The 16452-nt window shown below is 44.5% G+C and overlaps 1 protein-coding gene across 6 annotated transcripts in view; it reads left to right on the top strand.

Annotated features, from left to right (window-relative positions):
* Positions 1-16452, top strand: part of TANC1 (tetratricopeptide repeat, ankyrin repeat and coiled-coil containing 1) — a 218550-nt gene that overhangs the window by 166685 nt on the left and 35413 nt on the right. For all 6 annotated transcript variants that reach the window (XM_081052234.1, XM_081052237.1, XM_081052233.1 and 3 more), the window contains 4 exons: positions 1154-1320; positions 3028-3635; positions 10519-10627; positions 11547-11669. In XM_081052234.1, the coding sequence (XP_080908360.1) occupies positions 1154-1320; positions 3028-3635; positions 10519-10627; positions 11547-11669 (1007 nt within the window). The remainder of the gene's footprint in view (positions 1-1153; positions 1321-3027; positions 3636-10518; positions 10628-11546; positions 11670-16452) is intronic.

Raw genomic sequence — 16452 nt, forward strand, 5'->3', positions numbered from 1 at the left:
TCTCTCATTAGTAACTCAGAGTCCCCAGGGCGGTCCTCAGAAGAAGTGGGGCAGCTTGGCCCTGGAGTGGGAGTGAGGTGGGCACAGGGAGAGGATGTGAGGATGTGGGTGAATCCGTGTACTTCTCATTCAGCTTCCTCAGAATCGTCTCCCTGAGGAACCCGCCTCCCTCCCTCCTCCACCACCAAGTGGTGTAATTTTAAATGCAACATCTCTAATAAGAATTAACTCCACAGTTGAACATTTCCAAGGTAGCTAATTTGTAACTGTAGGATATTTAGATGACTTATGCCCTAGAAACTGTTGCCTGCATATTTTGGCCTCCTGTATAGCTGGGGACTAAGTTGATTGTTTAGGGGACTTTGTCAGCATGTTTTTTCAGGCCCTCTGCTCAGTGGAGTTGAACCTAAAGCCATTTCTGGAAGTGTCCATTTGATTTTGTTGCCCTTGAACATTCTACAAGGTAGGGAGGGAGAGGGACATTCATGGGCCCTTTGGCTGTTCCTCCTTGCTCCTCACCTTTTGAGCTAGTTTACCTGCCTTCATAGCACTTCTGCCAAAAGGTGCTAGAGAGAGGTAATAGAAACAAATGTCATCATGTCTCCTGGGCAGAAAGTTGGTGCTAATAGAAAACTAGATTCAGCCTTGTGGGAGTGAGCTCTGTTCTAACAGTCTATAAAGCAGAGCTGTCACCCCACCAGCTGGCTCTGTTCCCTGTGCTGGATGCGTCATCCTTTGGGGGTCAGTTTTCCTTCCCAGAAATCTATTGAGGGTGTTCTTCTGGGGAGAGGGGGTGAGGGGACTAGAGTTTTTTTCCAGATTTCCTCTCTGTATGTTATGTTTGCTGTACTCACCCCAGTGACAGTTTATGAAGAGCTAAATAGTATCATACATGGGTGAGATTCTGCTAAGTGTATGTAATGCAATATGTTTCTAAAAACTGTTTCATGAGAATTGGTTTTCTTTGGCTCTGTGCTCCAGTTTTTATGATAAATTTAATAGAAAATATGCTTCTGTGTAAACCATTTCTTCTGCTGTATGTAAACCTTTTTCGTTTTTCCTAACATTTTAAACTGTGCATTAAAATACACTGGGTGGTGCCATCTTATACAGATATATAATTTCTTAATTAAAAAAACATTTTATCCTTCAGAGCAGAAAATTCCTGAAGAAGAATACATTATTTTGATAGATGGCTTAAATGAAGCTGAGTTTCATAAACCTGATTATGGAGATACGCTTTCTTCATTTATTACCAAAATTATCTCTAAATTTCCTGCCTGGTTGAAGTTGATTGTGACTGTAAGAGCAAATTTTCAGGTAAAAAAGAATTTTCAAATTTCTTTCCACATCTCTATACTTAAATTTTACATTAATTAGTACCAACAATTTAAACTGTTGTAAACCGTTTAGCCGCTCAATTGAAACAATATTTGGACTTTGAAATTTTAGTGCAGAGAGCTCCAAATGAGCTAAACTAGGACCTTTTTACTCCACAAGGCGCATTTATCAAAATGTCAGGTAAGTTTCCTATTATCATTGAACTGTACTTGTGCTTCTAAAATGGAACTGTCCAGTCCTGGTTTTCCATCATTTAGTTTGAGGGAGCTGTTTGAGGATCTGGCTAACAGTTCTACTGGAGTTGAAAGTTATTCCTGCTAGTAGTTATTTGAATCGGTTTGTAGTGGGACTTTTTTTTTTTTTTTTTTTTAATGAAGGGAAAAGGGAGGGATAAAAGAGAGAGATGTTTGAGGTCTAGTTTGAAGGAAGGTCTATTTTTCCATAAAACTTAAACATGAGGTAATATGTGCAGCAAGGTGAAGAGTGATTTTTAAAAAATTCTTTTTTCATCTTTGCCTTCATTTGAACCTTAAAATTGTGTCTTAACAATTGACTCTTCCCTTCTCCCCCTGCCCATTTTCAGTAAAGACATTAGACATTAGATTTTGATTTTTGCCCTTCTATGATGATCTTTATTTAAAAATAGCAGTTGGGTTCATTCTTTTCTCATTAAAAATGGCATTGGACCTCAGTCAACTTGATATTTGTTTTTGTGGGTATTTGATTCAGACCCTTTCTGTCATTTTTCACACAGTAAACAGAATCTGGCAGTCGATAGAGCACAGGAACAAGAGTAAGTTTTCAGAAGTTCAGTTAGCATCCCTGTAAAATGAGAGTAATTGTACTCAGCCTGTCTCCCACAATTATTGCATTTAATGAGGACATATACTCATGATAGTGGGAAGTTTAAAGGAAACGCAAAACTCATCTCTGCTGTTGGTTGTCAGGGCGGTGCGTATCTTTGGGAAGGGACGGAGGACTTCCGCCAGCTGGTGATGCTCTGTCTAGTTGGTGTATTTGACTTTGTAAAAATTAATGACACTGTATGGTTATGATTTATGCACATCTGTATGTATATTATCCTTCAATTTAAAAGTTTACCGAAAAAGAGCAACTTAAAAAAATGATCACAGGCTATACTGGAGTTCCCTGTTCTGTGACAGCAGGCTGTCACTGGGCACAGCCGGGGGGCAGTTTCAGGTTTCCTGGTTTGGTTACCAGCCCCAGTATCTGATAACACTAAGAGGGATGCCTCTTATCTCGGCATCTGGCTGCGTTCTTAGATGTACAGTGTTGGTTTGTGTTTGTCCTCGTTATATAACCAGTTGCACAATGTAAAGATTATGGGTATCAGGTCACCTCGCGATCTCACTGCCCCTTTGCAAGTATGGCCAGGTTGCATTGTCTGCTGAGGCTCTTCCATCTCTCTTGGCTCTGAGTCCTTGGATCAGGGCCTCGGGAAAGCCTTATGCGATCTCGCATCAGGATTTCTTTCACATAAGCTTTTTATCTTCATCTTATCCTATTACAGGTTTTAATACAAAACAATGAGTCCCTGTAATCCACAAAAATCCTCCTTGAAAGAAAACTAGTGAATCTGGTTCAGAATGCAGCTGACATAAAAAAAAAAAAGGACAGAAAAAGAAATCTCAGTGAAGTGACACGGGGGGTTTTGTGTTTCTGCAGGAAATCGTAAGTGCGCTGCCATTCATCAAGCTTTCCTTAGATGACTTTCCCGACAACAAAGACATCCACAGCGACCTGCACGCCTATGTCCAGCACAGGGTCCGCAGTAGCCAGGATATTCTCAGCAACATCTCCCTGAACGGCAAGGCCGACGCCGCCCTCATTGGGAAAGTGAGCAGCCACCTGGTCCTGCGAAGCCTCGGCTCCTACCTGTACCTCAAGCTCACCTTGGACCTCTTCCAGAGGGGACACTTGGTCATCAAAAGTGCCAGCTACAAGGTGGTGCCTGTGTCTCTGTCCGAGCTCTATTTGCTGCAGTGCAACATGAAGTTCATGACCCAGTCTGCCTTCGAGAGGGCACTTCCGATTTTCAACGTGGCCCTCGCGTCCCTCCACCCCATGACAGACGAGCAGATTTTCCAGGCTATTAATGCTGGCCACATACACGGGGAGCAGGGATGGGAAGACTTTCAGCAGAGGATGGATGCCCTCTCCTGCTTCCTCATTAAGAGGCGAGACAAAACCCGCATGTTCTGCCACCCGTCCTTCAGGGAGTGGCTTGTTTGGAGAGCAGATGGTGAAAACACAGCCTTCCTATGTGAGCCCAGGTATGACAGGCTGCTTTCTGTCAGCTCTTTGCAGGGAGTCTAATGTGCAATTGAGGAAGGAATTTCAAACACAATTCACGTTTTTCCTTTTTTTTTTTTTTTTTTAATGGAAAGGCAACACAGAATGAATAATTCAGGAGGGGCAATGGAAAATTCTTCCTGCTACTAAACAAAAGCTAGAATTTTAGAACTCCACAGTGCTTTTGGATGAAAAAGAAGCTAGATAAGGCCTGAGTGCCTTTTCTTTGCCATCTATTCTTTTCTAGGCCCCATCCCCTGTCACAGGTGTCACACGAGGTGGGAAAGTGTGATATCAGCTCCAGGGAATAGCGGGCTTTTCTAGAGGCTGTTCTCAGCCCAGTATTTTTTTTTACCATGGGGGGTCTGTGGACTGTCTTGGCCTCCCAGCACCACCACGTGGGCATGTAGCATGTTGTCCCGGGGATCATGTGTGTCTGCAGGCGCAGAGAGAAGCACAGTGATCACGTCTGGCTGCTGTGTTGTGTATTTGTGGTTCAGCTCAGTGTAACAGACTGGAATATGGGGTCAGGAGGATGGAGGTGCAGGTGCCTCATTTATGAGATGGTAGTAGGACAGCTGCATCCAGGGAGTCGAAGGTTCCACTGAGGATTTGCAGCAGGTCAGGCTAGGATGCCATTCTCTTCACTGCTCCAGGGATAAGGGGCGTAGTCGGCCTGTCGTGTGGCCTGGTGCTAGGCAGGGTGAGAGGCCGGGAGATTTGAGGGTATGGGTGCTTCCAGATTAGAGTGTGCTCATGTCCATCACTTCCGTCTGGCTGTGGTCGTGGCTGTGACCTGCATCTTTGCTGTCTTGAACAGCTTCTGCTCTCTGTGAGTCACAATTGCTCCTGACTCTTGTAACTGGACTGGTAGGCTGCTAAACTGTCCTCTTTGGGATGGACTGGGCATTCTGGGCAATTGAACATATGCTGGGGTCCAGAAATGAATAAGAACTTAGGGGCTAAACACCACCTTCCTATCCACCGATATTGGCAATGATGACCTAATAGGTCTAGCTGCTGTTTCATGTTGTGGATAGTGTTGTTGTTTTAGGTGACACTGGGCTTAAAATTCATCTTTTGAACCTGGTTTGGGGCAAAATAACGAGATTATTGACGGAGACCATAATCACTAGGTAAACCGTGTGTCGTGACCTATTTAGCCAAATCAGGTTATTTTGTAGGAAAAGTCAGGTCATTTTCTGGGATGACAGTCTGTCATTGAATTTGTAGAGACATAAACACAAGTTGAAAGTCTTCAACAGCGGGTGTAGATTTGTTACTGTGGTTTGAGGCAGAAAGAGTTGGATTGTTCAGCTTCTCTCCAGTTTGGGTGGCATGTGGCACTGAGGTTATGCAGCCTGACCACAGCTGAGAGTGGGGTGACTAATGGCTTGTTACCCACGATCGCAGACTCCTGAGTGCTGATGTGTTCCTCTAAGCAAGCGAGGGAACTTACCAGGGGCAGAGCCAGGACTAGGTTGGGGCAAGAGAGGCACCTGGGGTGCAAAGCAATTGTTACTTCTCAGAACTGTGCAAGTGAGCATGTACTCAAGACCCCTATAGTTCTTGAACTTCATTCAGCAGACAGACAATATATAGAACAATGTTGGAAGGAAACTACTGGATTTAGTTCGGCGAAAGTTTCTGCAGACCGACTATGTCTGCTGCAGGGTACTGTGGCAAAAACAGAGATTCCTGGGGCAAGGTCCCAGTTCTCAAGGGCTTCCCACACGGGACGGTGGGTGACGCAGGCAGTGATAGAGTTAGAAGGGAGCCACACTGCACATGGGCCTTCAGGAAAGAAAGACAAGCTTCTGTAGGGGGAGCCCATTTCTGGAAAATGTGTCACATGCATGGTAACATTTGGGTTGGACCTTGAATGATGGGTAGCATTTCTCATCCCACCCCAAGTGGTTGTAATGTTGCCCCAAGAATAGAGAAGAAGAAGAAAAAGAACCCAACATACAGAGACAATGACACTTCACTTTTTATTTCTGTCTCTTTCCATGCATTTCAAACATTCTCCAAATTATCTTTCCTGTATTTCCTGTATTAAAATGTCCGTTCTGCTTTTTTGCCTACCACATCATAGACATTTTAGCAAGCTGTTTGGAAGTCTTAGTAAAGTGTCATTTTTCTTGGCTGTGCAAACCTCCTAGGAAGTAAATGATAACGTCCTTCACTAAACCCTCATAGTGGGGCCTTTATGTTGTTTCTGAGTTTCTTATAAACATAAAAACCTACTGTGAATACCTTGGTACCTTACAGGGAAGCAGTAGAGTTTGAGGGAGCTCTGGATTAAAATCCTGTTTCAGGTAGTACCTTGTGTAATTCTTTGACAAATTAATTGTCCAAGACTTAGTCTCCTTATCTGTAAAAAGAGTATCTATCTCCTTGCTGTATGACAATGGCTGTTACACGAGAGAAGTATTTATGGGGGTCTGCTTCTACCCTTCTTTCTCTTCCTACCTTCCTTTTTTCCTTCCTGTTTTTGATTATTTCTTAGGTTAGAACCCAGGAGCAGAATTATAAAGTTAAAGCATAAAGTTGCTTGGAGCCTTCATTCACGTCAGCTAAACTTAAACTTGATTCATATTTTGCAATATTTGCTCCATCTGTTATGTTTGTTGAAGTAAATTACAGACTTCACAATATTTTACCCTAAATAATTGATTATGCACCTCAAAAAAAAAGACATTTTCATACTGAAGTACAATACCATTACAACACCTAAAATATTAACACTAATTCATTTAACTGTGCTCGTATTTCTTTACTTTCTTATTTTTTATTTTTTTTTTTAGTATATTTGAATCAGGATCCAGATGAGGTCCACAAAATGAATTCTATTGTGTGTCTTTTTAAAAATCTACAGATTCCTCTTCTCTTTTTGTTTTTTCCTTGCATTTGTTTAAAAAGAACAACTGGGTAGTCTGTCCTGTTAGTTTCCCATAATCTGAATTTTGCTGATTGTGTTGTCCTGGTTTTTAATGAGCTTATCACCTCTATTGTCTATAAATTGGTAGTTAAATCTAGAGGCTGCATGAAATTTAATTTTATTTAAACTTTTTTTTTTTTTTTTTTTTTTACAAAGATACTTAATGGGTGGTAATGAGTGCTTCCATCGGGAAGCACTTAACGTCTTCATGTCTCTCAGAGCCATTAATGATGATTTCCTGGATCCATCAGTTCATTAGGGTTGCACAGCTCTCTTAATCTAGAACAGTCTCCCATCTACTTTGCTTTCTGCATGTCGCTGACTTGAGGAATGAGTGGATAGGATTTTGAGAGGTAGAATGAGGCCGTTGCAGGCCAGAGGAGCTGTAAGGCATCGCATCAGAATGAGCGGGCTGTGTTCTGGCAGCAACAAATCTAGTTTGGCTGGAGCTTTTGTCATGGAACGGAGGAGCGGAAAGAGCTAACAGAAGGACGTGCCTAGGGAGCGTGGCCTTTTAGCAGTCAAACCCTTTGAAGTTTCCAGAGTGCAGATCATCTGTGTGGACAGGAGCATAGCAGGGGTGGAGCATGAGGACCACTGTGACAAACAGAAGCGAGTGCTTGCCGAGTCTTGCTTTGGGATGCAGGGTGGTGGAGACAGGCCCTGCTGACATGAGATAGACCGGCGTGGCTTGGCCTTGTGGGCAGAGTCAAGAAGAAGGTGCCATCTCAAGGTGTTAAGCCTCAGAAGCCAGGAGTGGCCTTGCTCTTAGGAAGGGTAAGAAAAGCCAAAGGTGTGGGGTGGGTGTTGCAGAGCAGGACTAGCTTTCATTTTCTGCACTTTGAGCTTGTGGGTTGGTGGAACCCCCAGGTGGACAGGTACTGATGTTAGGTGGGGTCTGAGGTTGGAGGAGAAATTGGAGTTGAAGATTTGGTATCATTGGTGGAGAGCTGGTGGTAGGACTTGGTGAGGAAATGTAGTTAGAAGCAGGGAGCGCTGGAGTGTGGGGACTTGGAGAAGGATTTCTGGGAAGGAGGCTAGGGGTATAAGCGCCACGGAGAGGTGAAAGAAGATGAGGATGAAGAGGAAGCCATTGGCTCTTCAGTTCAGGAGGTGGGTCCCGGGTCCTTTGGAGGCGCCTTCCTTTTGGTTGTGAGGAGTGAAAGAGGAGAGAGCCAGCATCCTGGATGTATGGTGGAAGGGTGGAGAGGTTTGGGGCTTTGTCTGTTTTTAACACAGGAGATTAGGACGTTGTTGGAAACACTGAGACAGTATGGGGAGGCACAGTCTATAGAGAAGGAGAAATCAGAAATGGCAAGGGAATGGGGGCTACGAGAGGGGGCAGTGTGCTGTCTCTGTGTTGTCTCTGAGTTGGTTTATAGCACCACTCGAGCTGCATTTCATCGGGTTTACATGCATCTCCTCTTGTCTCTGAGAGCTCCTCAAGGGAAGTACCTTCCATTGTTCCCCACAGAATCCCCAGTATTGAGCCTGGTACTGGTTATAAAGGGGATGTTAATGAGCGAATGAATGAATGATCAGGGTTTGCTGATTAGAATCATGGGCTCTCACATTGAGTAGACTGCTCAGTTCAAATCTCTGCTCAGTCATTTACCAGCCATTTGATCTGGGGCAAATGAACTTACCTGGCCAGGCCTCTGTTTCGTCACGTAAACAAATTGGGAATCAGAATACTTAGTGGTTCACAAGGTTGTGCAGGTAAATGAAATATTCAGTTAAATTTCTGCATGTGGCATATAGTACATCCTGAAATGTATCAGCTTTGGAAAATGAATGCCGGTAGACTTAGAAGGGGGCCCATGACCCCGAGTGCAGGAGGGGAGGAAGAAAAGGTAGATTGCATATAGAGGAACACGATATCCAGCGATTGCATGGTGAGTTGTCTCCTCAGAGTTAGGACGCCATGTGCTCAGCTGAGAGCATGGGAAACCTTCGGCCCAGCCACCGAAGGGTGCATGGTCATCACACTATAAGGGCCAGCATGGTACTTAGCTTAGCATGTCTTTGTTGTGGACACAGTTGGTGTAGCCACAGAGCTCAGCAGACTGGGAAACTGAGGATGGCTTAGCCTGTGGTGGAGAGAGTGGCCCAGGCTGGAGTGATGTGGGCCAGGTTGAACCCTGGGACCAGCCCATGGGGAGCATGTGGGAGCACTGGAAGGTGGCAGAGAGCAGTTTCCATGGGAACATTGAACAGGAGAGGTGGGAGAATGGGAGGCTCCCATCTGAGAGGGGAAATCCAAGCTTGAGGTTTGCGAGTTGGAATATGAGCCTGGAGTACAAGGTATGTGCTCATGCCAGAGCTCCAGACCCTTACAACACATTGGACTGGGCCCTCAGTGGCAATGTGGCCTTAACAGTAAAAGGCATGCCTTCCCCTATAGAATGAAAAGCATCTCTTGGTCTCCATCTGCGTTTATTTCCTCATCTCTAATGTGGTTTGTAACCTAGTTGAGAAATATACGTATCTTGATAAATACCATTGAAATGATGCATATTTTTAATCATCTAGACTAGCAATATCAGAAAACACATTTAGGAGAATGCATTTTTTTTTCTATAATGTTTATCTTTTCCTCCACAAATACCGTGTTGCCCTGAAAATAAGACCTAGCTGGACCGTCAGCTCTAATGCATGTTTGGAGCAAAAATTAATATAAGACCTGGTCTTACATTATATTATATAAGACCGGGTCTTATATAATATTATATAAGACCTGGTATTATATTATGTTATATTATATTATATTATATTATATTATATTATATTATATTATACCCCATCGTATATTTATATTGTATTGTATTGTATTGCATTGTATTATATTATATTATAAAGACCCGGTCTTATTTTAATATAAGATAATATTTAATTTATATTAAAATAAGACCGGGTCTTATATTGATTTTTGCTCCAAAAGATGCATTAGAGCTGATGGTCCGGTTAGGTCTTATTTTGGGGGAAACACGCTACCTGCTTTTCCCCCCAAAGTCAGCACTTCACATTTGTTAGGTTGATAGAAATGAAAATAATTCACACTTTGCAGAAGTCACTGCTGTTGGAGTAAGCAACCCTCAGCATCTTCTCCAAAGAAATTGGCTCAGGCAAAGGCATGGAGTCTATAGGAGATGGAATGAGTCATACAGGCATAGAGGGGAAATGGATAGGATGGCTCCTCCATAAAAGGGTCAGTGGCAGGCTCATTGGTGGTGTCAGTAGAATGTCCACCATGTGCCCAGACATAGCAAGCCCCCTCATGCATCTTAGCTTTCTTTCCTCCACAAGGATCTGTCTTCCATCCAAGCCTAGAATTCTAGGTGTTTCTGATCATGAGCTGCTGCTGTGCACAGCCGGGTTTCTCTTCTCATTGTAAGTCCTTGCCCTTTGGCCCAGGTCTACCCTAAAAGGTGATGATCCTGAGAAGAGGTTGAATGCCAGGTCCAGTGATGGTTGTCTGTCTGTCCATCGGTCCATCCATATAAGAAACACACACACATATTTTAGTACTTACTAAGAGTGGGGCATTTGCTCGGTATGGTGACTGTATCTGTGACTTAGACAGGACCCTCAGTCTCATGGAATTTACATTTTGGTAACTGACATCAATCAACAAAAATAAGGTGATGAGAAAGTGGTGGATGAGGGACCTACAGTGGTTGGTTCCAAAGATAAAGACGTGCCCTGTTCTAGGGCTTCTCTCTGGGTCACTCTGCAGAGACGGGAAACCAGAGGAAGTCTTGAAAATGAGTTTTGTAAAGAGGCCAGCTTTCCGCCGTTTTGTGTGGTGACGCTGAAGTGCCAGGAGAATAATTCAGGGGTTGTGTGGCGATGTTTTCACCTGAGGGCCCGTGGTGTTGTGGAACAAGGTCTCTTATTATGAACCTTTGTGTTTCTTGTCTTAGGAATGGGCATGCTCTCCTGGCGTTCATGTTCTCTCGACAAGAGGGCAAGCTGAACCGCCAGCAGACCATGGAGCTCGGCCACCACATCCTGAAGGCACACATTTTCAAGGTGAGACCCCTACCACTGTGAGGAAGGGTTTCATTGTTGTGGTCTTGCCTTGTTGAGTTTTTGGTTTGGGAGATTTTTGACAGGTATATCAGCCCTCTCAGAGCCCTCCACGAGCTCCATTCCAAACACAACCCTCTACCTTCTCCGTGCAAATAACCACTGTTCTGACTTACAGTCACACACGTGGGGATCTAAATGCTATTGTCAAGTCTTACCTTTTCCTCTTTTATGTTTCACCCAAAGTTTGCACCTCATTCCTTTCCTTTTGTTTCCTTATTATCAAAGAATGTGAGTTACTTGACTTCTAGTTTTGCACCTTCTGGATTTTCTGATTGTGTTCTCGTTTCTTATGATCTAGTTTCACATGTTCCTCTTCCCTCTGGATATCCTATCTTTTGATCTTTGTATCTGGAAGTTTAATCAGATTCAGGTTTGATTTTTCTTTTCCTCCCAGGGTATTATGGTTACTTTCGAGTTAAGAGTTTAAACTCCATGTAATTCCAATATGGGGTTTCTCGCATCTGGAGGCACGGCATTTGTGCTCGCTTCTCTTGGTGTGATGCTCTTGACCACAGCAGCTCTCTGCCTGGACTCGTTCATTCATTGGGGGTCACAGAAGGGTGATATTCTATCATTTATTCTTCCTTGGATTGACTGGAGAACTTCTATAAAGAGAAGAAACTTGCTCCTCATCGGCTATCTTTTTCCCCAGGTGTAGCAAAGGCAGGCTAGTTCCCTCCCTTGGCTTTAGGGAGAGAAGGGTCACAGGTCCGGGCATTCTTTGTAGGTATGTGGCAGCACTTCTACCACATGTGAGCGTGTACCTGCTCCCCCACCCCCTGGGGCCTACACGCTTTCAGATGGATGCTGCAGGTGGGAAAGGAGATGTTGAGGCTGATTTGTCTCTCATTCCTTCCAGGGCCTCAGTAAGAAGACGGGAATCTCTTCAAGCCATCTCCAAGCCCTGTGGATCGGGTACAGCACCGAGGGGCTGTCTGCTGCCCTCGCCTCTCTCAGGAATCTCTACACTCCCAACGTGAAGGTGAGCAACCCCTCTGCGCCGAGAGCCAGAGCCCCCGGTCCCAGCACCTGCTGCCCATCCTTCAACAGACCTGCCCTCCCCCTGCACGGGGAGCTCCGAGTGATGCTTTTTCCCTGATGTAAATCACACAGACTTGAAAGCTCTGTTACCATTTCTCTTCTAGAAGGTTAGCTTTCGTTCAGGCAGGAAGATGTGGGCAGTTGGGGGCTGCTGTGTGAGCGCGTGGAGACTGTTTCAGAGCGGATGTGATAAGGAAGCAATTCACAAAGGCAACCAAAGGTCAGAGGGAGATTTGCAGAGAAAATGGATTTTTAAAGTGTCCTAGGTTTCTAATCTGGACTGTCTCTGAAGGGTTCATAGGAAATTAAGCATTGATGAGTGACAAAAAGCAGTGGGTACACAGGGGAAAACTATTAGTAACATTTTCGTGTACATGTGTATTTATGACCATAGAAAGCGGCTTAGGGTCCGCCGGCTGCTGAGCCAAGAGCTTCCTCAGGCTCGGTCAGTGGCTGTCACGGCACAGTATCTTGCTGAGCTTTCCAGAGTAGGTTTTCCTTCCTCCTTTAATGTAGTCTAAGAATCGCAAGCACCCTGAGGCCAACTACCTGATGAAGGCAACAAAGAAGGGTTAACGCCCAGAACCTGTGCGGCATTACTGGTTTACATTGAAGCGGCCTGCAACCGTCTTTTCCAGTGCAAAGTAAAATGAGATGGTAAATGTTTTCCCATTTTAGATTCCTCACCCACATGACCTATGAGCTAGACGCCAGGCCTTTCTGCCACAGGCCATATGTGCCAGGCTGCCGCAGAAGCTCTGAGTCAGATTCCCAGGAAGTTGGGGCCTCCCTGGCCCTCACCTGTATGAAAACAATCACACCCATCCCGTCTTAGTAGGACGGTGGCCTGATGTGGTCATGCAGCAAAGGAGAAAGCCGTGGAAGTTTCTGGGTATATCTTCCACTTCTTACTTGGGTTCATCAAACTCACCTGAGAAGGGGGCTACATGCTCCAGAGAGGATGCTGTGGGGGAGATTCCCCAGGGGACACTCCCACGAGACTTCTGTGCCTTTCCTGCTGTCCGCACACCGCACCCCTGCTGTCCGCACACCCCACCCTCAGCACTGGTACCTTGGACGTGTGTCTGGAAATTTGGGCTTGAAGAGGGCTTTCCATGTCTGCTCCTCTTCCCTGACGTCCTGGTGTATTGTATTGTTATCTCTCTCTCTTTTTTTAATTCAGATATAATTGACATATCATATTTCAGGTGTACAGCCTAATGATTCGATATTTGTATATATTGTGAAATGATTACTACAGTAAGTTAACATCCATCACCACATAGTTACAAATTTTTTTCTTGTGATGAGAACTTTTAAGATCTCTCTTAACAATTTTCAAGCAGACGATACAGTATTGTTAATTATAGTCTCCAAGCTGTACAGTAGATCCCCCATCCCGATAGAGGGGAGGGAGGAGCCATGCTGACTGAGGACACTTCGTGTCAGGAGGACCTCACAATGCTCTGACACTGGGGCAGCTCCCCCAGAGCCCTGCTGCCCGGTACAGGGCCTTGATGTTGGTTAGAGAAGGCCCACTGCGTCCAGGAGCGCACAGACAGGGTCTTCGCAAAAATGAGAGTGCTGCCTCACAGGACTGAGGCCCCTGTTGGATGTGATGGGCAGGGGGCACACGGAATTTTATTCTGACACCCCTGGGCCAGGGGCCTGGGAGCAGGACACCACTCGCTGGAGGACCGCTCATGGGAATCCCGGGCTTTGCGCTGCTCTTTAGCATGTTTGCACATTCTCCAGACTTGCAGGTTTGAGTGCTTGTGTCCTGACTGAACTCCACATACAAGTTTGTGGGGCATGTGGACAGGGAACCTGTTTCTGTAGTTTAAGGAGAACTAGCTTCGAGCCGCTTCTACTGATCAAAGGGAGCTCTTCCTTTCTAGACTCTAAAAGAAAAGCGGAGAGCACTGCTGAGTTTAGACTTCACCTAACGAAGAAGCCATATGAAGAATTTTTGTATTACTTAGCTTTTATAGGAATTAGGGTTGAGGTTATTATAATAACATTGTTTCCTCTTTCATTTGAGCTAAAAGTATAACTTTTGGCTTCTCCGTAATTAATAAAATTCTATAATGATAGCAAGGAAGGAAGCAATAAGACTAAAAATGGCAATATCTGTTTTCACTTCTTTAATGATTATGGGCACAGGAGTTATTCTTTAAATGTGAAGAAAAGTAAACGGGAAACGTCATACTCGGTTGAATATGCATTTTTAAGACAGTAAATTAAAAGGTACAGTGTAAAATGTAACGAACTCGACCCTCCTGGGATTATAAACTTTCCTCTTTAACATACTTGCACTTTTAAGAGTCATTCATCTTTACTTTGTTTTCTAGAACTCCAGTGTCACCTACGTCTACACTATCCCCAAAATTCTATAACTTGGTTATAGAATTTTAAGGCTTTCCATTATCCTTCTGTTTCTTTTATCTTTCAAGAAAAAAAATAAAAAGGGTTTTCACAGAATCTTGAACAAATTACAGTAATTTAAAATTATGCATGCAATTAAGGAACTTTTTTTAGAGAGTATTAAATGTTGTCATACGGGAATGGATGTCATTTTGAGCAATAATTGCAGTTTGCCACTTTGGTAAATTAAAGTGACTTGCTCTGGAACGATTAGTTGGTAGATGAATTTTAATTTTAGTAGCAAGCCAGTGACTTCTAGCAATGGAGTCTCCTGTTACCAGGCCAGCGTCATGCCAGCCCAGGCCCTGGCCGGCCCACTGGGGTCCTTGCCACCAGTGCCTCCGGGCTCCCTTCCAGCTGGCTGTTTTGCTCACACCGTCCCATCAGACGAGCTGCCAGCCATGGGTTTCCCAAAGCTGTGGACTTCAGAGAATTCAGCTCAGCCGGAGACAAGGAGGGGAGGAGATAGAATTAGCCATGGACTTTGGCCTTATGTCCATTGGCTGAGAGGATCCAGTCATATTTTTTTCTTTTTTCATTTTATTGCACATCCTTTCATTACGCTTTACAGAGGTTGCGTTTTTTACAAATTAAAGGCAAGACCCTTCACCAGAAACAATCCAGTCATATTCTGCATGCCAGTTAGGCAATACAAATTTTAAGTCAGCTGTGTGGATGTGAACCTCCAATATGCTATTGAGAAAACTGAGACTCACACTTTCCAGCCGTGCTGCTAATGCCTCTCCTGCTCTCACGATAACATCTCCTTGCCTGCCCCCAACCCTGTTTTTAATTTTCTTATACCCATTAAATCCAGACGTTTATAGATAATATTGCTGTTTCCACATTTTATCCAGGGAGAGTTTCTGTGGTGGAGATGGTTGGAAAGTTTCCATGTAGTTGAGAAAAAATGTAGAGGATGAACCATATAAACCCCTTCCTTGAACCCAGAGTAATCTCAGTGAGAGCTGCTGTTTCCACCTCTGAACTGCTCTATGGCAGTAATTAGCTTTGTGCGTAGAACTAATCTGCGCCTATTCCCTCTGAGCCTCAGTTTGCTCACCTGTGAAATGGAGGTCACAAAAGAGCCTGTCTCACGGTGATGGGAAACCTCACTGAGATGTTAAAGCTCTTGGAAAAATACTGGGTATTTATTACATAGTCAAGTGAGTTACTTTTATAAGTGCCTTGTCTCCTTTCTGGAGACTGAGACTCTGCTGTAGGTATCTGAAAACTTCTGGATGTACCTGATGGTGGTGGTGAAGGAGAACTGCCTGCCATGACTTTTTGATGGGTCCAGGAGATTCATGTCTGCCCTCAAATAAGTAGGAGGTCTGCTGCTGCTCTGTGCCGGTGAACAGCTCAGGGAGGCCATACCTCTGGTCAGCAGGTTCCTGGGGCCGAGCACCCTCCAGGTCAGGGGCCTGGCCTCTTGTGCCTTCTGAAGATTCCATGAAAGGTGATTGTAACAACAGCAATTAATATTTATTCAGCACTTACAGGATGATGAGGGCTGTGCTAACAAGTGTGTGTGTGTGTGTGTGTGGTTATGTTCATTTTTAATTTTCACAACAATCCAACGAGGTGAGACTTTTTTTATCTCCTTGTTTCAGATGAGGCGGGGGGAGGAGGGGCAGTTAGTAGCTTGCCCCAGAGCGCACAGCTGGAGGTACTTGGCACTGGGCAAGCCCATGCGCCACAGGTGTACTTATCACCTGATGTGTTTACAGCCCTGGCTGCCAGCTAGAATCCCTGGGGAGCACCGTGTCCCAGCCAAGTCAGAATCTCCAAGGGTGGGGCACAGGCATTGGAAACTTTCAAGCTCCCAGGTGGTTTCATTGTGCAGCAGGGTGAAGCACCTGGGCTAGGAGAAGGTTCACAGACCGATTGGGGGTTAAGTGGTAAAAATACCTACAGCATTGCACCAACAAAAGAAATGTTTTACCCAAGAAGCACATGAAGTGTGAATTGATGACATCTATACAGCTTTAGGAAAGCTTTGCCCTTAAGCACATACAGTCCCGGTAATGTCTTATAAGGTATCCAACAAGACAGAACGTGAAGTACGCCTTCCAACATTGTTAACAAAGAGTACCTGTCAGGTAGAATGGGGTCGTGTACTGCTCTTTTCTTAGGCACCTGAAGCACAGAGAGGTTGAGTAATTTTCTGAAAAATCACATTTCTGAAAATCAGCAAATTAGTTAAGGGGCTAATTGGGGACTCAGACTGTTTAATCTATCATCTTTTCCTCTTAGGTTCATGGATCTCAAGAGGGGGTGGGATTAATGGGAGAAGGGAG

This window comes from Rhinolophus hipposideros, assembly GCF_964194185.1.
Source record: "Rhinolophus hipposideros genome assembly, chromosome: 6".
Taxonomy (NCBI): Eukaryota; Metazoa; Chordata; class Mammalia; order Chiroptera; family Rhinolophidae; genus Rhinolophus; species Rhinolophus hipposideros.